General features: G+C 36.7%; 1 protein-coding gene and 1 non-coding gene across 2 annotated transcripts in view; both read left to right on the forward strand.

The window, feature by feature from the left end:
* The window catches only part of AMMECR1 (AMMECR nuclear protein 1), a 132,679-nt gene that overhangs the window by 51,027 nt on the left and 58,852 nt on the right, over positions 1-22,800 (forward strand). The window contains exon 2 of the mRNA XM_054580365.1: positions 21,462-21,572. Coding sequence (XP_054436340.1) covers positions 21,462-21,572 — 111 coding nt within the window. The remainder of the gene's footprint in view (positions 1-21,461; positions 21,573-22,800) is intronic.
* On the forward strand, positions 20,184-20,290 carry LOC129076263 (U6 spliceosomal RNA). The gene has a single exon (XR_008529730.1). It is a non-coding gene; the product is annotated as a U6 spliceosomal RNA (small nuclear RNA).

Here is a 22,800-nt window from a genome sequence, read left to right on the forward strand (position 1 = left end):
TGTTTTTTGCTTCCTTATGTTTATGTTCCAAATCATTGATCTGATTCTCAGCTTCATCCACTCTACTGTTGTTTTCCTGTAAATTGTTCTTTATTTCAATTACTGTATCCTTTATTTCTGACTAGATCTTTTTTTATGCTGTTGAAGTCCTCCCTAAGTTCCTTGAACATCCCTTATAACAAGTTTTTGAACTCTGCATCTGATAGATTGCTTATCTCCATTTTTAAGTGTTTTTTATGGAGTTTTGATCTGTTCTTTTCATTTGGGCCATGTTTCTTTGCTCATCTTGGCAGCCTCCCTGTGTTTGTTTCTATGTATTAGGTTAAACTGCTTGGACTGACTCCGTGTCTTGGTAGTGTGGCCTAATATAGTGGGTGTCCTGCAGGGTCCTGTGGCACAGCCTCCCCTTATCAGCCAAGCTGGGTACTCGAGGTGCACACTTTGTGTGGGCTGAGTACACCCTCCTCTTGTAGTTGAGCCTTGGTTGCTGTTGGCAGATCAATGGGAAGGATTTACCCAGGCCAGGCAGCTGCAAGGACTGGCTGTGGCCACTGACCACCAACCTGACTCCTCCATAGAGTATCAGCTGTGCAGGGGCAGGGTGGTGGTGCTTGGATGTGGTCTGTAGCTGTCCACTGGGTGCACTGGCCCTGGCGTATCCTGGGTTGTGTAGGCCAAGGTGAGCCCCCACCTGTGTTTTGCCCAGGGACACCCCGCCTGAAGTGTAAAACAATCTGAAATGGCTGCTACTTTTTCTGGGTTTGGAGGTTCCTAGGCAAAGCTAAGCTGTGAATCTAGTCTGGCTGCTGCAAGTGCTGGGTCTGCAGCTCACTGAGGCCAGCTGCTGCTTGTTTGAGAGGATTTAGGAAGCTGCGAAGCCTGAGCCAAGACCAGTCATTCATATAGAAAAGCAGCTTGACTGGACCTGTAAATTGGGTGGGGCAGAGTCTCTGGGGATCTCTAAGGCAGGTCAAACAGTGTTAGCCAGGCTGATGGAGTTTCAGATATGGCACTAGCTTGACAGCTCTGCAGAGGGCGGGTTTAGAAGAGGCACAATGTCCTCTGCTCACCTTGATGCCAGACACTTCAGGTTCTCCCTGCATACCACTGGTGCCTTTCAAGCTACCACCCTGGTGCTGGAGCTCAGAAGGAGTGAGTCTAAGTGAGTCCGTGTGTGGATTCTTAAGGAGGAACTGCTTGGGGCTCCTGCAGTTTTCTTCCACGGACTCAATCCCCTCTTGTTTTTGAAGCCAGAAGTTGTGGGGACTTACATTCCTGGCACTGGAACACTGGGCTGGGGGGCCTGGAGTGAGTCTGGGACTCCTTGCTCCTGAGTTATCCCTCCTGAATATTTATCCACCACATGGGGCGGTGGGACCAGCCCGTTCTGTATCTGTACCCGTCCTATCCTTCTGGATGGATGTGGTTTCTTTAATTCTGTACTTGTCAGACTTCCATTCAACTCATTTTCTGATGTTTCTGAGTGATGGTTATTCTATATTTTAGTTGTAATTTTGATGTGGTTGTGCGAAGGGGCAAGCCATGTCTGCCTACACTGCCATCTGGATCAGAAGTTGAGTTAGTTTTCCTTTAGTGCTTTGAAATTATTTTAGAGACCCCATATTTTGACAGAAATCTTATTGATTTGTTTTCCAACCATATTTTCTTTTTCCAGTTTTAGAACTGATGATCATTCATGTGGGCCAGATGGATAAAGGTTGGCTTTGTTCTAGGTATAAAAGAACATCCATATACATGGTTGATGTGTTCATTACCAGTTATTCTCATCTGTTAAATTATTTGCCTTATTGAGTGTAGAAGGAGGGAGGTGTTTAGGTAATTTTGAACGTACCCTAAAGTAATAAGACTGTTTTAGTTTAAATTCTTTAATTCAGACTTCTGTAATTCAGACTGATCTTCCCAGACAGATTTGGGGGGAAGAGAGAGCTACCATTTAGTGAATCATGCATTGGGTTAGACACTTAAATATATTATGTAATTTTGTAGTCCATATGAAAACTAGTTAATTATAAGTAAAACAATCACTTGGTAATTTTGCTGTCTTACATTACAAAATGAGAAATGTGTTCCTATAGAAAACAATTCGGATTTAATTGATTAACTGTTTCTTTATTGCTAAATACAATAGTTTTGCCATTGCTCAGTTTCATTTCTTTGAAGAAGAGGTGCTTTTATGGTATGTTTACATTGGCAGAATGAGGAAAGATGCTAGGCAAGTATAAAGCATGAAGCTGATCGCTGAAAGGCTCTTTTCAAATGAAGTGTTTTCATCAGCCTGGTAATATTCAACTGAGACATGTAGAGTCCTGATGTCTGCATCTTCAACTGGAAATCTGGTTAGTGTTTAATGCCAAGAAGGGGTGGGAGAGGTAGGTCTGATAGAAAATTATTTTCCACCTGGTTTTGGTTCTCCAGCCATATAGAAATTCTGGACTGATGGTGTTGCCTGATGTATTATTGGGAAACTTTAAAAATAATTTTTGATATGATAATATAATGGTGCATATCACAGTATTTTTTTCTCTTCGTTCCATCATAAAATAACTTTGCATGTCTGGTTTAGTTAATTTGGAATTTCTGTCGTTAGGTCTTGTCTATCTATAGACACTGTGATTGCAAGATGTGTGTTTTTAAGACTATGATAAATGGTGTTACCTTGGTATAGTAGTGAGGTAAATTGCTGTGCCATATGATTATTTCAGTGGTCATAGTTGAAAAACTAGCCCTTTAAAAATAGCAATAACAAAGCAGACATCACTCATGATTATTGATAACTTCCTCAAGATTTTTTTAACTGTTGTAAATAAAGGTTGTTCAGATTGCACTTTTTTAAAAAACTTGTATAGAGGAAGAATAAGAGGAGTGAGCTATTTTTGGCATGGACTTATAAAGAAATAACAGTGTGACTGGTAAGTGACACTTTTGTCAAGTTCAGTCTCTACCTGACTGCTTTGATTTTTTAAAATTTCATTACTTTGGATTTTAGAGTTCTTGACTTGATATTTTTTAAGAGTGGCATCTCTATCCTGTTGGTTCTGAACAGTACATTGCCCCTGAAATTGGTTGAGTCACTTCATATTCTTCTGAAGCTTCATTGTCAAAGCTGAAGAGATCTGTCCCTTTTGCTTTCTGCCTCCTGCACTGTTTTCTTGCTTGGTGTAGTCCTCTACTCTTTGTGGTAGGTTTTTTTCACATTTAATATGTGGAATCTACCAGAGTTTGACCATTAAATTAGCTCAGCGTTGAAAGGCTTTGGCACTTCCACTTTCAGTTGTTCAGTATATTTTCATAGTTGTTTTAAAATCCTTGTCTGCTAATTCTGTAGCCATCATTTCTGATTCTATTGACTGATTTCCTCATGGTTATGGATCACATATTAGTTCTTCTATGAATGTTTATTAATTTTTGGATATGAGATACTACGGTCATTATATCATTGATTGTTTTGATTTTACTGTCTTCCTTCAAAGAGTGTCGAAGTTCGTATTGTCGTGCATGTAAATCATTTGTTCATAATTATTTTTCTACACTTAGTTTTCTAAGTTTTGTTAGATTGGACTCAGAGTACCCTTTTCTTTAGGGCTATATTACCCCATTACTAAGGTATGACCCTTCTGGGGTCTCTACTGAATACCGAGGGTGTTCGGCAAAATCTCTCTACTCTTTCTGTAGGAACCAAATGTCTCCCAGTCCTGTATGAGTTATGGTAAGTTTTCAGCTTAGAGCAGTTTTTTATGCCCAGCTCCCCAGTGTTTCTCTCAACACGTGCACAGAATCACATTCAGCAGAAGTAAAAAGGATATTTATGCAGATTTCTGGAGCTGTTTCTCTGAGTAGCTCCCCCTTCCAGTACTTTGATGTACAAATTCCTACCACCAAGGCCTCCTTGGGCTCTATCTTTGTCTCAGCAATTCAACAAGAGGACAGGCTCTGCTTGGATTCCATTTCACAATACTATGATCCAGAAACTGCAGGAAAAATGCCAGGGTGACTTATAGGGCTCATTTTGTTGGTTCCCCTTTTCTCAGGGATCACAGGCCTGTGCTACCTGTTGCCTAATGTCTGAAAAGAGTTGTTTTATATTTTTTCTAGTTCCTAGTTGTTTGGAGGGTATGTAAGGCAGAAGGAAACAACTCTTGTACCAGTTACTCTACTAATATGCGATCCATAACCAGGAAGAAGTCAGTCAATTGAAACAGAATTATAAATTATGGCTATAGAATTAGCAGAAAAGGGCTTTAAAACAGCTATTAAAATTTGTTGAACAATTGAAAGTAAAACAAATATAATGGGGAAAGAAACTGAAGACATGTAAAGAACCAATTAGAATTTCTGGAGCTGAAAAGTAGAGTATTTGAAGTGAGAAAGTCACTGGGTGAGATTAGTAGCAGATAAGACTGCAAAAGAAAAGATCAATGAATTTGAAGACGTACAAATAGAAATTACCCAGCCTGCCATGGAGAATAGAAAAAACCTGAAGGTCAGAGAAAGCTGCACTGGACTGTGGGACAATATCAAGCAGACTAACGTACATGTAATTGGAGTCCCAGAAGGAGGAGAGAGGAATAGGCAGAAAAAACAGTTTAAGAAATAATGACTACACTTTTTTCAGTTATGAAAACTATAAACTCATAGAAGCTCAACCCTTAAGTGGGATTACTACAAAGAAAACCATGCTAAGCCTATTATAATCGAATTGCTAAAAACTGGTGATATAGGGAGTGTTCAAAAAGGAGCTGGAGGAAAAAAAAGACACATGCATCCAGAAGAACACAGATGAGAAATCACATTACTCATTAGAAGCAATGCAAGCAAGAAGAAAATGGAATATCTTTAAAGTGCCAAAAGAAAGAAAATAGGACTGTTAACCTCAAATCCTATCTCCAATGAAAATACCTTTAAAAAATTAAAAAAGAAATGAAGATGAAATACATTTTTGCCAGACAAATGAAAACAAAGAATTGTCACTGGCACACTTGTACTACAAGATATATTTCAGGAAGTGTTTCAAGCTGAAGGAAAATGATACCAGTTGGAAACTTGGGTCTCTACAGTGTAATGAAGTGTTTCACATAAGTGCAGTATGTTTGGAGTAAATATAAAAGACTTTGTTTCTCATTTGTAAATTTCTTTTAAAAGTAACTTTAAAACAAAATTAATAATCTATCATGAAATTGACATAAGGTGCGACAGTAGCCCGAAGAGTTGGGAGGAGCGAAATGGAGGTATATTGCTAGGGTCCCTATGTTATATGTATAGTGATGTAATATTACTTGAAGGTAGATTGCAGTAAGTTAAAGGTTCATCATATACAACCTGGAATAACCACCAAAAAAGGCACAACTAATAAGCTAATAATGGCAGTAAAAATAAGTACTAAAATAAATTCATTTAATACAAAAGAAGACAGAAAGAGAGAGACAAAGAACAAATGCTAAATAAAAAAAATCAAGTATAAACATGTCACACAAACAATCATATCAAAGATATGCTAAATATAAGTAGTCTAAATACTCCAATTAAAAGGCTGAATAACTATGCAAGACCCAACTATGTGCTGACTCTAAAAAGGCCCACTTTAAGAATAAGGACAGATAGGTTAAAAATAAAAAGATGGAAAAAGGATATATCATGCAAATACTAATCATAAGAAAGCTGGAGTGACTATGCTAATGAGACAAATTGGAATTCAGGACAAGCAGTATTAACAGGATGAGGGGATATTTCGTAATGGTAAAGTGGTCAGTTCATAAGGAAGACAAGAATCCTAAATGTATGCTCCTCATAGAGACTCAAAATACATGAAAAAAAAAGCAGATACAACTGAAAGGATAGACAAAACCATAATTCGAGTTGGATACTTCAACACTCCTAACTTAGTAATTGATAGAACAAGTAGACAAAAAAAAAAAAAAAATCAGTGAGGAGATAGAAAACTTGAGCAACACTACCAATGAACTATACCTAATTTAACATTTGTAAAGCACTGGATTTAACACTACCAGAATACATCTTTTTTCATTCACATGGTGCATTCACTAGGATATACCACATTCTGAGACACAAAACAAGCTTCAGTATAATCAGAATAATTGAAATAATACAAAGTATGTTCTCTGATCAAAGTGGAATTAAATTAGAAATCAATAACAAAAAGATACCTAGAATATTCTCAAATAGTAAATTATACATAAACCTTTATATGAGTCATGGGTCATAGAAAAAATTATAAGGGAAATTAAAAAATATTTTGAACTGAATAATAATGAAAACAACACATTGAAATTTGTGGGATACATCTGACAGTGCTTAGGGGGAAATTTATACCTTTAAAATAAGGAAGATCTAAAATCAGTAATCTAAGATACCACCTTAAGAAGCAAGGAAATGAACACTAAACTAAACCCAAGGAAGAGGAATAAAATGTTATAGAGTAAAAAGCAATAAAATATGAAACTAACAATAAAGAAAAATAAATTTTATCAATGGCCAATTCTTTGTAAAAAAAGAGTAAAATTGATAAAGCTATAGCTAGATTGGTAAAGATAAGAGATAAAAATACAAATTAACATAAATGATCAATATCAGGAAGGAAAGAAGGGTATCTCTACAGATCTATGGATATGAAAAGGATAATAAGGGAATATTGTGAATAACTTTATAACAACAAATTTTACAATTCAGAGGAATTGAATGAATTCCTTTAAAGACATAAATTACCAAAATTGACTCAAAAAGAACTAGAAAAACTGAATAAACTTTATCTATTAAGGAAATTAAAATTCTAATTAAAAATCATCCCATAATAAAACTCTAAGCTCTAATGACTGCAGTGGTGAATTCTGTAAAATATATACAGAACAAATAAACCAAATTTGTGGAAACAGGAGGATAAAATTGTTCTCAACTCATTATAGGAGTCTGGCATCACTGTAAATACCAAAACACTGACAAAGATAAGAAAAGAAAACCTAAGACCAATATTCCTGATGTATGTACATGCAAAAATCCATTACCAAATATTAACAAATAAAAAAAATGAACTTCAATCTTTATCTCACAGTATACACAAAAAATAACTGATAATGTGTTATAAACCTAAAAGTAAAAGCAAAATGGTGTATCTTCTGGAAGAGGACAGGAGAAAATCTTCATGACGTTCAGATAAAGATTCCTTCTATTGGACAGAAAAACATGAACCAGAAAAGAAAAATTGATAAAATTAAACTTCGCCAAATTTACAATATTCTTCAAAAGATACCATTAAGAAAATGAAAAGGCAAAGCACAGGTTAGAAAAATATATTTGCAATACATATATGTGATAAAGATTGGTATCCAAAATGTATGTTTGTTTATTTAGTTGTTGAATTTATAGGGGTCACATTGGGTAATAATATTACATAGGTTTCAGGTGTACTATTCTGTGGTCATGACCCCAAGTCAAGTCTCCGTTCATCCCCACTTAACCCCTTATGCCCCCTCCTACCTTCCCCAACTCCGTTTCCCTCTGGTAATCACCATATTGTTGTCTGTGTCTAGGAGTTTTTCTTTCCCCCTTTTTAAAAACCTACAACTCAAAAGAAGAAAATCCAGCTAAGAAATGAATTAATGAATTGAGCAAGTACTTCCCAAAAGAAGATTCGTGAATGAATATTAAGTACCTGAAGTGTAATTCAGTATCTTTTAGTTATCAGAAAGCTGCAAATTAAAACCACAGTGAGATATCCCTACACATTTACTTGATTTTTTAAGAAACAGGACCAAGTGTTGGTGAGGATGTGGACAACTGGCACACTCTTACAATGCTGGTAGAAATGTAATTGGTACAGCCACTGGAAATTGGTACAGCCAATTGGAAATTAGTTTGACAATTTATATATAAGTTAAATATACACCTACTCATGACTCAGCAGAACTCTTTGTAGGTAGCCACCTAATGAATGAAAACTTAGGTTCACACAAAAACTTGAACTGCAAATATTATCTTAGCAGCTCTATTTATAGAAGCCCTAAACTGGAAGCAATGCAAATATCCATTAGTGGCTGTGTATATATATATAAATTTTGTATAGCCACCCAATGTGATACTACTCAACAATAAAAAGGACAGAACAATATAGGTGAATATCAAAAGTATTAATTCTAAATGAAAGAAGCTAGATGCAAAACACTGCATACTAGATGATTCTATTTACATGAAATTCTAGAAAAGGCACAATAGTAGTGACCAAAAGCAGGTTAGTGTTTACCAGGTACAAGGAGTGTGGGTTGGGGGTTGATTGCAAAGAAGCATGAAGAAACTCTGGGGTGATGGGAACGTCCTATAGCTTGATTGTGGTATAGGTTATGTTGTATATGTTTGTCAAAATTCATTGAATTTTACACTAAAAATAAGTGCTTTTATTATATAAATTATACTTCATTTTTTAAATTTATTTTTTATTGTTTAAATGCATTTGCCTCCATTTTCCTGTGACCACTTTCCCCACTGCACCCACCCCCACCTCCCACCCTCAGTCCTTCCCCACTTTGGCTTTGTCCATGGGTCCTTCATATGTGTTCCTTGACTTGACCCTTCCCCTTCTTTCCCATTACCTCCTCCCTCCTCCCCTCTTGTTACTGTCAGTCTGTTTTTTTCTTTCAATGTCGCTGGTTATATTCTTCTTGCTTATTTGTTTTGTTGATTAGGTTCCACTTATAGGTGAGATCATATGGTGTTTGTGTGTCACTGCCTGGCTTATTTCGCTTAACATAATGCTCTCCAGTTCCATCCATGCTGTCGCGAAGAGTAGTAGCTCTTTCCTTCTTGCTGTGTAGTATTCCATTGTGTAAATATACCACAGTTTTTTGATCCACTCATTTATTAATGGGCACTTAGGTTGCTTCCAATACTTGGTGATTGTAAATTGTGCTGCTATGAACATTAGGGTGCATAGGTTCTTTTGAATTGGTGTTTCTGGGTTCTTAGGGTGTAATCCCAGCGGTGAAATCTCTGGGTCAAAAGACCGTTCCATTTTTCGCATTTTGAGGAAATCCCACAGTGTTTTCCACAGTGGCTGCACCAGTCTGCATTCCCACCAACAGTGCACTAGGGTTCCCTTTTCTCCACAGCCTCACCAGCACCTGTTGTTTGTGGATCTGTTTATGATGGCCATTCTGACCAGTGTGAAGTGGTTTCTCATTGTGGTTTTAATTTGCATTTCTCTGATGGCTAGTGATGCTGAGCATCCTTTCATATGTCTCTGGGACCTGCGTATGTCCTCCTTGGAGAAGTGTCTGTTCAGGTCCTTTGCCCATTTTTTAACTGGATTGTTTGCCTTCCTGCAGTCGAGTTGTGTGATTTCTTTATATACATATTGGGGAGCAAACCCCTGTCTGAGGTATCATTGGCATATATATTTCCCTATACATTCGGTTCCCTTTCCATTTTGCTGATGTTTTCTTTAGCCGTGCAGAAGCTTTTTATTTCAATGAAGTCCAATTTGTTCATTCTTTCCTTTATGTCCCTTGCCCTCAGGGACATATTGGTGAAAATATTGCTGCATAGAATATCTGAGTTTCCTGCCTAAGTTCTCCTCTAGGACTTTTATGGTGTTGTGACTTATACTTATGTCTTGTATCCACCTTGAGTTTATTTCTGTGTATGGTGTCAGTTGGTGGTCGAATTTCAATTTTTTGCATGTAGCTGTCCAGGTCTCCCAACACCATTTGTTGAAGAGGTTATTTTCCCTCCATTTTAAGCTCCTGCCCCCTTTGTCAAATATTAATCGACCATAGAGACATGGGTTTATTTCTGGGCTCTCTATTCTGTTCCATTGATCTTATGTGTCTGTTCTTATGCCAGTACCAGACTGTTTTAATTACAGTGGCCTTGAAATATAGTTTGATATCAGGTATTGTGATCCCTCCTGCTCTGTTCTTCTTTCTCAAAATTGCTACAGCTATTTAGGGTCATTTATGGTTCCACATACATTTTTTAAATGTTCTGTATCTGTGAAATATGTCATTGGTAGTTCAATAGGGATTGCATTGAATCTATAAATTGCTTTGGACAGTATGGACATTTTGATGATGTTAATTCTTCCAAACCATGAACACAGTATATGCTTCCATTTATTTGTGTCTTCCTTTATGTCTTTCTGTAGTGTTGTATAGTTTTCTGAGTATAGGTCTTTTATCTCCTTGGTTAACTTTATTCCTAGGTACTTTATTTTTCTTGTTGCTATAGCAAATGGGATTTCCCCCTGATTTCTGATTCTAACATTTCATTGTTGGTGTATAAAAATGCATTTGATTTCTGAAGATTGACTTTGTATCCTGCTGTTTTGCCAAATTCACTTATTACGTTGAGTAGTTTTATAGTGGAGTCTGTGGGGTTTTCCATGTGCACTAGCATATCATCTGCAAACAATGACAGTTTTACTTCCTCCTTTCCAATTTAGATGTCTTTTATTTCTTTCTCTTGCCTGGTCGCTGTGGCTAGGACTTCCAATGCTATGTTGCATAAAAGTGGTGAAAGTGGACATCCTTGTCTTGTTCCAGATCTTAATGGGAAAACTTTCAGGTTTTGCCCATTGAGTGTGATGTTGGCTGTAGGTATTTCATGTATGTCCTTTATTGTGATAAGGTATGCCCCCTTCACTTTCACTTTGCTGAGTGTTTTTATCATAAATGGGTGCTGTACCTTATCAGCTGCTTTTTCTGCATCTATTGATATGATCATATGGTTTTTGTCTTTCCTTTTGTTTATGTGATATAATACGTTTTTTGATTTGTAAATATTGAACCATCCTTCCATCCCTGGGATGAATCCCACTTAATCATAGTGGATGATCTTTTTAATGTAAACACTGGATGTGGTTTGCCAATATTTTGTTGAGGATTTTAGTGTCTATGTTCATCAGCGATATTGGCCTATAGTTTTCTTTTTTGCTGTTTCTTTATCTGCTTTTCAGATTATGATGTGGACCTCATATTTTTTTTTATTTTTTTAATTAATTTATTTACTTTTTAAATACATTTGTCTCTGCCTTCCCCCCACCTCTTTCCCTTGCCCCCTCCCACCTTCCCTCCCTCAGCTCTTCCCCTTTGGTTTTGTCCATGAGTCCTTGCTATATGTTCCTTGACTTTCCCCTTCCCTTCCCTTTCGGACCTCATAAATAGAGTGTGGGAGTCTTCCCTGTTCCTAGACTGCCATCATTGTGTCTTGTAGATTTCAGACTGTTGTGTGTTCATTTTCATTTGTGTCCAGAAACTTTTTGATTTCTTCTTTGATCTCATTATTTATCCATTCATTGTTTAATAGCATGATATTCAGTCTCCATGTTTGAGTGTTTTTGAGTTTTTCCCTTGAAGTTGGTTTCTAGTTTCAAGCCCTTGTGGTGCAGGGAAATGCTTGTTATGATTTCAGTATTCTTGAATTTGTTGAGGCTTCTTCTGTGTCCTATTGTGTGGTCTGTTTTTGAAAATGATCCATGTGCATTTGAAAAGAATGTATTTTTTGCTTCTTTGGGATGAAGGGTTCTATATATGTCAGTTAAGGTCATTTGATCTAATGCGTTTGTCAGTCCCACAATATCCTTGTTGATGTTTTGTTTGGGAGATTTATCCATTTTTGACAGTGGGGTTTTAACATCCCCTACTATCAGTGTGTTGTTTTCTATATCTTTCTTGAAGTCCTTCAAGATTTTCCTTATATATTTTGGTGCTGCTATGTTTGGTGCATGTATGTTTATGATGTTTATGTCTTCTCCATGATTTGGGATATTTACTATATAACTTTTTAATGTTCATTTTGGGTCCATCAAGTTTGTGCATATTAAGTCATTGGGTTTATACTAATAGTTTATTTCTCTCCTTTCTTATACTAGTATTAATCTCTTTACAGCCTTATTAATACTGGTTCATTAGCTGTTGATATTGGGATTGGAAGGGGAAGTTATTTTTGCAGATGTGGGTTTGTTTCTTGGTCTTTGTGGGTTTGTTGTCGCAGCACTAGCACAAAAACACACAAGACATGGTAGGCAGAGTAACCCTCAGTCAACCAGCTGGAGGGAAGGACCCACCAAAGAGCGACCACACAGCAATCAAAACCGAAATGCTTCCAGAGAGCCAGCATAAATGGCATAAAAGACATCAAAATAGCAGAAAGTTCAGGAGATCAAGGAATCTGCACTGCTGAATCTGACAGCTTCTCACAGAAGTTCACATCACAAAGTCAGGAAAGAAGACGGATCAATTTTAAGGAGCAGAAGCAAAAACGAAGGGTCTCGCAAATAATGGGAAGAGAACGAAACACCCCCCACTCGAAGGGAAAGGAGGAATCCAAAGAAAGAGATTTAATGAAATTAAATGAAATAGTGGCAAGAAAACTATCAGATATTGAGTTCCAAACAATGCTTCTGAGGAAGCTCAATGAGCTCATGGAGAATTACAAAAAACTACACCAAAGTATGAGGAACTTACTGCAAACTGTATCAGAATGAAAAAGGACATAGAAACTATCAATGAGAGACAAGAGGAAATGAGGAATACAGTTTCTAAATTGAAGCACACAGTAGAAGGAATCGAAAGCAGGCTAGATGAAGCCAAGGATCGAATCAGTGAGATGGAGGATAAGGTAGGAAAAAGCTGCCAGAAAGAGCAAGAAAATGAAAAAAAGACTCGAAGAATGAAGAGATGTTTAGGGAAATGCAAGTCAACATGGAATGTAATAATATCCATATAATAGGAATACCAGAAGAAGATGAAGAGGAGCAAGGGTTAGAGAACCTGTTTGAAAAAATAATGATGGAAAACTTCCCTAGTTTGTGGAGAGAAAGGTGACACAAGTCCAGGAAGCACAGAGGGTCCCATTCAAGAGGAACCCAGTGAGGCCCACTCCAAGACACATCATAAGCAAAATGACAAATATCAAAGACAGAGAATCTTAAAGGCAGCAAGGGAGAAACAGGTCGTAACATACAAGGGAGCCCCAACAGAGCTAGCTGCTGAGTTCTCAAGAGCATCACTACAAGCCAGAAGGGAATGGCAAGCAATATGCCAAGTAATGAAAAGCAAAGGTCTGCAACCAAGACTGCTCTACCCAGCAAGGCTCTCAATTAAAATGTAAGGTGAAATAAAGAGTTTCCCAGACAAAAGAAGGCTAAAAGCAAGCACCTCCACCAGACCAGCACTGGAAGATAACCTAAAGGGATTGCTTTAAGAAGAGGAAGAAAAAGAGAGGAACACAGGTCCAAATGGAAAAAAATGAATAAGTACCTATCAATAATAATTTTAAATGTAAGTGGATTAAATTCTCCAATCAGAAGACATTGGGTAGCTGAATGGATAACAAAACATGACCTGTACATATGCTGCCTGCAAGAAACCCACCTCATAACAAAGGACCCACATGGACTGAAAGTGAAGAGATGGAAAATATATTCCTAATAAATGGACAGGGAAAAAAAAAAGCCAGGATAGCAATACTTTTATCAGACAAAATAGACTTCAAAACAAAGGCCATAAAGAGAGACCCAGAAGGATACTTCATAATATTCAATGGGGGAATCCATCAAGAAGAGATAAATTATACTTTAATAAAGTTAATTTTTAAAAAGAAGCACTTGGGAGATGAGGATGTCAATTCCATGTTAAAAAACCAAACAAACAAACGAACAAACAAACCAACCAACCAACGTCAGTGTTCTGGATACCTAATAGTAGAGAGAGGTTCTTGAGCAGTTGAACTCTTTTTCTGAAAGGTAAAAGGAGGGGGGAAGCAAAAGCAGCATAAGCAGCCCTGATACAAAATAAGGTCTCACTTGAGTACCATGTCACTACATCCCACCGTTTTTCTTTTCCCTAAATTAAGAAGGGCTTGCTGAATTCCTGCTACAAAGCTGAGCCTGTCCAGCTCTTTGTCTCCCAAAGGAGCAAGTAATCCAATACAGGACCTTAAAACCGAAACAGTCACCTTTCCTAAACCCAGTCAACATGTGAAAAACAAATATATCAAAGTTTTATTGCAGCTCTTACTTATTAAGCTGGCACTTTACATGAGATCTCTTTAGAATGGAAAAGAACAATCTAGAATGAAGAAGCTGGATGACTTTACAGCTCTTTTTATGTTAGTGTGTAAATCAATCAATATTTTTTTTCTGGTAATTTGAGTGGGTTCTCATAGTAAAACATGATGGTGGAAGGTAGGTCTTTAGCTGGGGAGGTAAAATATAGGTACAAAAGCAAAGCAAACCAAACCAACACAAAACAGAAATCCCTTAGTTGTCAGTTGTTTTGTTGAAAGTGCTACGAATCACCCCTCCCCGACCATCCAGCATACAAATGATCAAAAGGAAGTCCCAAAACACCATTCTATAAAAGTTTTTAATGTCATATAAAGAGTTGACTAGTAATCAGTATTCTTCATTTTTTATGCTTTTTAATTGTGTTTTTTCCGTTACCATTTATCCTGCTTATAACCCCCGCCCCTGTCCCACACTCACCACACTGTTGTCCGTGTCTGTGAGTCCTTTTCCCTTTTTGCTGAATCCATCCACCACAACCCCTCCTTGGTTGTCATTCAATCAATATTCCTTTTTAAGACTCCTGGATCCAGTTATCCTAGTCTCTTGTCTCTTAGTTTTGCTTATATTGAGTTTAGAAATCTTAAGACTTCAGCAGAGGTTATCTGTTTTTTTGTGCTGTGTTTTATATATAAAAACAATTCATTCTTTTCATAGTAAATACTGAGTCTCACACCTTAAAGTTCTTTGAAGAAATGGGTTCAGAATAGGAATTCCAAGTAGAAATTATTTCTTTTGGGAAATCTATAGGAATTTGTCATTTAAAATTTATTTTTGGGGTTAGATTTTCAGATAATAAAGATTTCTGCTTTGTTCCTGTTATCAGAAGAAAACACAGCTATTTGATCCTTACAATACTGCCATATATTAAATCTAATACCCAATGTAGTGTAAACTAAGAAGAGAAAATATGTGCAAATATGGTATTTTTTCCAATGCAGGTAGTCTTTTTCATCTAATTTGAGGCTATGAAAAACCAAAATAATAATACAGACTATCTCAGTATATGAAGTCTGAAACTGAATTTTTAAAAAGTTTACTGAAAATCATTGATTTGGTCTTGCTATAAGGAAGAAATGTTTCTTTCACCTCAAAAATTGGCAGAATCAAACTAATCCTTTAAAGTACGCTTGCAGTTCGGCTGATTGTATGTTGGTGGTGATTATCCTTGATATAGAAGACTCACACATACTTTTAACCTTCCCAGTCATATGTAAGACTTTAGACTACCTCTCTTTCTCTGGCATTTGCTAGTTAAATTAGCATTATAAAAACAGGGGGGAAATAACATAATGTTGCTATGATAGAATTTCTGGGAACACCAGGTAGAGAAAAATACTGAAAGATTGGTAGTTCCTGATTCCCACTTTCAGATAGTTGTTTTCTGTACTAAGCCATGCTGACTGTTTAAGCAGTGTCTCCTTATTTTCCTGAGCCCATGAGATATGGACTATTTACAGAGGTTGGAGGGAAGAGAGTGGTATAAGATTATAATGGTGATTTAGTGTATTTTCCTTATCTGCAGTAAAAGACTGGTGTGGCTGAGAAAGTGTAAAATGCATTGGAATCTTACCTCCCCCCATCCCCACTATTTACCCCCTTTCTATTCCTCTCCATTCAGGGCTTCCTGTCAACTTCAGATTATCTGGAAGAGTTAAGTCTTATTCATTCATTAATGATTCAGTCATTCATCCATTCACTGAAAAGCCTCATTATGTAATATGAATTACTTAATCAGATGATAAATAGAAATTTTGATTTGGTGGGAATTTGTAGGTATTCCCTAGAACACCTGAGTTTGATGACGGCTGGCTGTACAATAGGAAAAAATGTAGCAAGAAGGTTGAGGGGGAGTCAGAAGGGGTGCTGGGAAGCCAATAAAAATAAATTGATAGGTTGTGTCCTGACCATTGTGGCTCAATTGATTGGCTGTCCTTCCACAAAGCCAAGGGTCACTGGTTCAGTTCCTGGTTGGAGCACATACCTAGATGGCAGTTTGTCCCAGGTCAGGGCGTGTACAAGGGGCAACCTATTGATGTTTCTCTTGCTCTCTTTCTCTTCCACCTCCGCTTCTCTCTAAAAATAAATAAATCTTTAAAACCACCAACCAAACAAAAAAAAAAAACTGGTAGGTTTTGTTATGAGCTTCTAATAAGAATAGTATAGAAGCTGGTAGATTGGGTCCAATATTTCTGGCTGATCTAGGATTTCCAGTTTGCCGTGGTGTCTTTCTGAGGAGGAGGAGATCTGTGCTTATGTCCACCTGCATAATACTGTGTAGTATTCATGAGATTTTCCTATTTTCTGGTATTTTAGAAACATATATGTTTGCTATGCACATTTCCCTCCCTATTCTGGGGAAGTATTTGGAGAACCAGCCGGGTTCTATCTCTAACCAGCTTGGTGACTCTGCATTTAGTCTCCCTTGATTGCTTTTTGTTTTTCACCTGTAAAATGAAGAAGAAACAGATAATCTCTTCAGAGTTCTTTTAACTAATACCTTTAGATACCTTATTATATAAACTTTTAACTACGTGCTAACATTTTTGTTAGGGGTTTGCTGTGGACTGGATTGTGTCCCCATAAGATTCATATGCTGAAGCCCCAACCCCAACTGTGACTGTATTTGAAGATAAGGCCTATAATGAGGTAATTAAGGTTAAATGAGGTCATAAGGGCAGGGCCCTGAACCCACAGAACTAGAATCTTTATAAGAAGAGATACTAGAGATCTCCTGTGCATGCTCACTGGCTCTTTGTGAACGCTCTGGGGAAAGGCTATATCAGGACAAAGCAACCATCTACAGGCCAAGATGAGAACCTTGATCTTGGACTTCCCGGTCTGAAAATTGTGAGAAAATAAATTTCTGTCATTTAAGCCACCTAGTCTGTTGTATTTTGTTATGGCACCCCAAACAGACTAATACAGTATTTAACCATATTGAGTACATATTTACAAATTGAATCTGTAGTTTATATGATTCGTGAACGAGATATATAACTCTGTGTTGGAATAGGAAGTGAAAGGTTTTAACCTGGTGGTGGAAGGGAGACTGTCATTTCTGTTTTTTTCTGAGCACCTAGGCCCTAGGGAATTATGGTATTGATTTGGACATAATGAGTAATTCAGTTGCATTTTTGAGCTAGGTCGCAGAAGAACCCGAACATAGTTGAGAAGCAGTTATTATTTGAAGGCAAAATGAAACAACCAAGCTAGAGGGCTTCTCTCTTTACCTATATCTACCTAAAATATTAATAACCTTGTTGAATGAATACCCATCATAGTAATTAGTATTACATTGGTGGGGATTGATATCATATTGTTAATTTTACTATCTACAAACTTCATTCTAAATAATCTAATGAAGAGCAAATTGCTGCAATGGGGACTTGCAAATGTCTTAGGCTGTTTTTGTTTGTTTTTTAACCTCTTTTTGCCTTGGTATGGCAGGGGAAATAGGATTTACGATACAGTATTGTTAAGTAAATACACCTGGTTCATAGTCAGACCCCTCTCCCACAAACATATATCTAACATTTTCTGGCCTATGAATAGGATAGTCGCAAAGAGGGGCACAGGAAGTGGCATGCAACCTCGACTGGGGAATATCCTGACCAAATTTACATTGCTTTTCTGTACTGTTGCTGATTCCATGCAACTATATTTCCTTGAGAGCTACTACTATTGACCTGATGGTATTGGCTGCCAGTTGACAGGATTCACCTAGATTAGGTGGTTCCTTCCTCATTCTGTCCAGAGACTTGGCAAAATGGAGAGAGTTTCTCCAAAGGTTTCTTAAAACATGAGGTATAAAATGTTCAGATAGGGAAATTCCTTAAAAAGCAATGTCTGGTTATCCTCAGATAATTATTTCCATTAATATTTCATTTCATTTTAAGCTCCTTTCTAGTGTGTAATATATTTTTATTGTTAGTAGGTGACCCTAAAACATATGGTAAAAGTATTTTCCAAAAGCATTCCATCTCTGTCTTTCTATGAACTGTTTTCCTTATATACTTGTCACTGAGCAGCTTCTCTCAACGGGCGCAAATCCCTTTTCCTACTGTGATCTATCTCTGATTATCTTGATGTCTTATGTCCTTTTGGGAACTTATACATCTTTTAATAACAAATTTAAGAATGAAATTGCCTATTTTTTTCCCTCTGTGTTTTGGGAAAATAAAACTTTTTTGCTATTTTTAGGTAACAGTGTAGAATGTACCCATAGTCATTGTTCTATACAAAGTGGTTATCCCACTCAAGATTCAATCTTTTGTGTTCATTTTTGTTTATTCTGTTTCAATGTACTTTATTTTTTTCCTTAAGATTTTATTTACTTATTTTTAGACAGAGGGGAAGGGAAGGAGAAAGGAGGAGAGAAACATCCATGTGTGGTTGCCTCTCGCACACCCCCCACCGGGGACCTGGCCTGCAACCCAGGCATGTGCCCTGACTGGGAATCAAACTGGTGACCCAGTGGTTGGCAGGCTGGCACTCAGTCCACTGAGCCACACCAGTCAGGTTCAATGTGTTTTAAAATCATTAACTTCCCAGTGTTTTCCCCATTAAATAACGCTTTTAAGTATTTTGGGTTTTTTAAATTCTCTATATAAAGTCTTTATAAAAGACATTGCATGAGCCTTTGCAAATGAAAGATTAGAGTTCCAGATTTTGAAGGAATAGATTTATTCTGTCTACTAAAAGTCTGATTTCTTCCATCTTCAGGCTTGTGTCCTAAACACAGTAGGGTTGTCAAGTAGAAATCCCTTCCACCTTTTACACAGATCTTTCCTTGGTTTGTAAACTGTTTGTTGGGGAACCTGTCTGCCTTTGTGGCTACCTGTCAGAACTCAGGACAATTTAAATGTTTGAGGTGGGTGATTGAAGTGCTTCAACAGGATATCTTTTCACCCAACCCCTAATGACTGTCTAGAGAGAAAGAATGTAGCCTCCAACTCAACAGCATATTATCAGAAATATATCACATAATGTATGTGCCCTGAAGATTAAAATTTTTAGAAAGCTGAAATCTATTTTATTATACTAATAATACTGTGAATACTCAAATTAACACAAACCATCCCCAACCGTAGAGCATTTTGTCTTTTCACAGAATGTCCTAAAATGTGTAAAGTAATTAATTTCATAAAACTGACATGTAAAGTTGCTTCTAATGAAAATAATTGTTTTTAGGCTTAACCAGTAATTGAGGCTGTCAGTAGTTTGCCACGGAATCCAAGCATTTACTGGATTAAACTTCATTTAAAACTATATCACTTTCTTGATGCCATTATATCATAGTCGATACTTTGATAGTTGATACTTGAGAGATTGTACTTATTGACAATAATTTTATCTAAAATTTAAAATAAATTTTCTGGTTTCAGACATTACTTTGTTAATGTTTGTTATTGCCCTTCACCTCTCTGAACCCTACTCATTTTTATAGGCCAAGCTGAAGAGGATCACACTTGATGAAACTTTCTTCTATCCCAGTAGCTTAATTTATGGCGTTTTGGAAATAGTTTATAGCACTCACTCCCTTGTTTTGTCCTAGTTTGCTGTGAACATGCCTTCCTTCTGTACAGGCTCTTAGAGAGCAATGACTGTGTTTTAGGTAACTCTATTTCTTGTAGCACCTTTCACAATGCAGTCAGTTAAGTATTTCTTGAAATTGGTTGGTTTTCCCCTGATTTTCTTTCTTTTCTTTAAAGATTTTTATTTATCTATTTTCAGAGAGAGAGAGGAAGGGAGAGAGATAAAGAGGGAGAGAAACATTACTGTGCGGTTGCCTCTCTTGCGTCCCCCACTGGGGACCTGACCTGCAACCCAGGCATATGCCCTGCCTGGGAATCGAACCAGTGACCCTTTGGTTTGCAGGCCGGCATTCAGTCCACTGAGCCACACCAGGCAGGGCTCCCCTGATTTTCTAAACTAGACTTAGGACTCAATCAGTAACTTGAGGTTTAAATAAGGAATCAGCTACTTAGCCGTGATGGTTAAGGCTATGTAGTCAAGATTGCCCGGGTTTGAGTTGTTACTTTGTTATGGATGAACTGTGGGGCCGCCTCATATCTAACTAAAATAGAAGTGTGTGCTCGCTTTGGCAGCACATGTACTAAAATTGGAACGATACAGAGAAGATTAGCATGACCCACGTGCAAGGATGACGTGCATATTCGTGAAGCAGTCCATATTTTTCTTTAACTTTTTTATATGTATATTACAGTATAGTTTTAAATGTTTAATATAGTCATTTTTGTCCGTATTTTATCTTATAGCTTCTGGCTTTAAATATTTTACTTCAGGGTAAGAAAAATATTATTTTGCATTTTCTCCTAAAACTCTTTAGATTCTACATACTGATTTTTAACTCACCTGAATATTTTATGTATAATGTGTGAAATAGGGCTCTATATTTGTTTTATTTCAAGTAATAGTGGTCCATACATCTTATTTGTTGAATAAGCCTTATTTTCCCCATTGATCTGAAATACCAATTTAATCATGTATTACATTGTTAGATATATACGTTTGTTTCTAGAATGCTCATCATATTTCATTGATCTACTTGATTATTTCTGTGCTGGTGTCATGTTCTAATTGCTGAGACTTTATAATGGATTTAAATTTTTTAATATTTTATCATGGATTTTTGACATTTAAAAATCAATCAATCAATCTGCATTTTAAAAAAAAAGGAAAGAAGGAACTCCTACCTTTTGCGACAACATGGATGGAACTGGAGAATATTATGCTAAGTGAAATAAGCCAGTCGGTGAAAGACAAATACCATGTGATCACACCTATAACTGTAATCTATTCAACAAAATAAACCACAGGCATGGAAACATGGAGCAGACTGAAAGTGACCAGAGGGGATGGGGAAAGAGGACAATGGTGGAAAGAAGGGGAAGGGACTAGACAAAGAACATGTATGAATGACCCATGGACGTGGGCAACAGTGTGGGAATTGCCTGTGGGGGAGAGGGGACAGGGTGGGATCGGTGGAGGAGGGCAAAGAGGGAAATTGAGACAACTGTAATAGAATAAACATGATTTTTAAAAATAAAAAATAAATAAATTTTAAAAAAAAGAAATGTTTAGTAATAGCACCAGCCTCCAAGAGGTGTTGATGAGGATAACATAGATAATTGATTTAAAACATCTATCGTAATGCCTAACATATGCTCAAACCAATGTAGCTGTGATTATTGCTAAATGCAGTCCTACTGGGCTAGACCCAGCCCCTTGAGGTCTTGTCATTTGGTCTTTATATCTCAGACATATAACCTTGCATATAGTATGTACTCAGTAAATACTTGCTTAAGTTGAATTGATTAATTTACCCAATTTTTATCTTCCATTACAGCCCACTGTTTGTAACATGGAAGATTGGTCGAGACAAAAGATTGCGTGGATGCATAGGTACTTTTTCTGCCATGAATTTGCATTCAGGACTCAGGGAGTACACACTTACCAGGTGAAGAACAATTTTTGTTACCTCTGTTTCTATATTTAAAAAAAAACAAACAAACTTATGAAACTTGAACCTGATTCTTTAATTTCTTTTCTTTATGGAATTGTCAACATTCTTGACTCCTTTCATGTTCCTTTTTTTTTTCTTGGACCATTTGCCATCTCTCTGGTAAAAATATTTTGATACATACTATCATAATATAAAATACTGTGATTACATGTATTCTGCCATAGATGTTTTGAAGTGTTTTTCTTTTCTTTCAATACCAGATTATTTTGTCTAACTTGAAAATCAATGACCAAATATCCATGGGTTACCAAAATGTATAATTTCCACAATAATAGTCATTGTGTTTTCTCTGTTTGGCTTTAAAAAAATTGTTGGTGTCTATTTTCATCTTGCACGTTTTGTTACACTTTTATATATTTTTTGAATTGAACCAAGAACCTAGGAAGAAAGTGATGCCACAGCCTGGCAGCATAATCATTCACATTCATAGTTCACCCAGAATTAATTGTAGCTTACTTATTTTGTTTCATCGAACAGAAGGACAAAGTAATGAATGAGTGCCTCATTACACTTTTTAAAAACTTTGTTCATAATTTCCGAACTCACAAAAACCTATCTAGCATGCCATCTGATTTTTTTTTTGTTCAAGTTTAGATTTATAGCAAATTGTGTTCCAAAATTATTTCAAAAGAAGAAAATTTCTTAAATGATAAGCTTTTAGTAAAGGAATCTGCTGTTTTTGTTCACATTTTAGGATGATTATCTAATATAATTTCTATAGTTGAAATATGCACAAATGTCTGTCCAACAAAAAATTGGTCCCTCCTGACTATCGATACTTGGGGAAAGTTGCTTATCTTCCAAAGTGGTAAAGTGGTAATTACAGTATGTATTTTGTTCTATAAAAATAATAGGGATGTTAGAGAGATGTTAGGGGAATGAAGTAATAATGTCACTACTTTCCTTCGTGAGTAATGGTGTGGAACATTCGTTATTTTGCTATAGGATTGCATAAATGCCGCTCACAGCACCAGTTAATAAATTGATGGTAACTGTGTATTGTTTTATTTAAAGGTGTAGCTCAAAGCTTCATGGTTTTCTCAGCTTACAGTAAAGCCCAGAAAGAAAAGTGAAGTCTTGGAGGGTCACATTTATTCTTAGATTTTCACAGGTATTAGAAATTTGGTGTTTGGACTCGATTAAATGACATATAGGCAGTAAA

The sequence above is a fragment of the Pteronotus mesoamericanus genome, unplaced genomic scaffold, assembly GCF_021234165.1.
Source record: "Pteronotus mesoamericanus isolate MK-2021 breed Mesoamerican mustached bat unplaced genomic scaffold, CSHL_Meso_final contig_58, whole genome shotgun sequence".
Classification (NCBI taxonomy): Eukaryota; Metazoa; Chordata; class Mammalia; order Chiroptera; family Mormoopidae; genus Pteronotus; species Pteronotus mesoamericanus.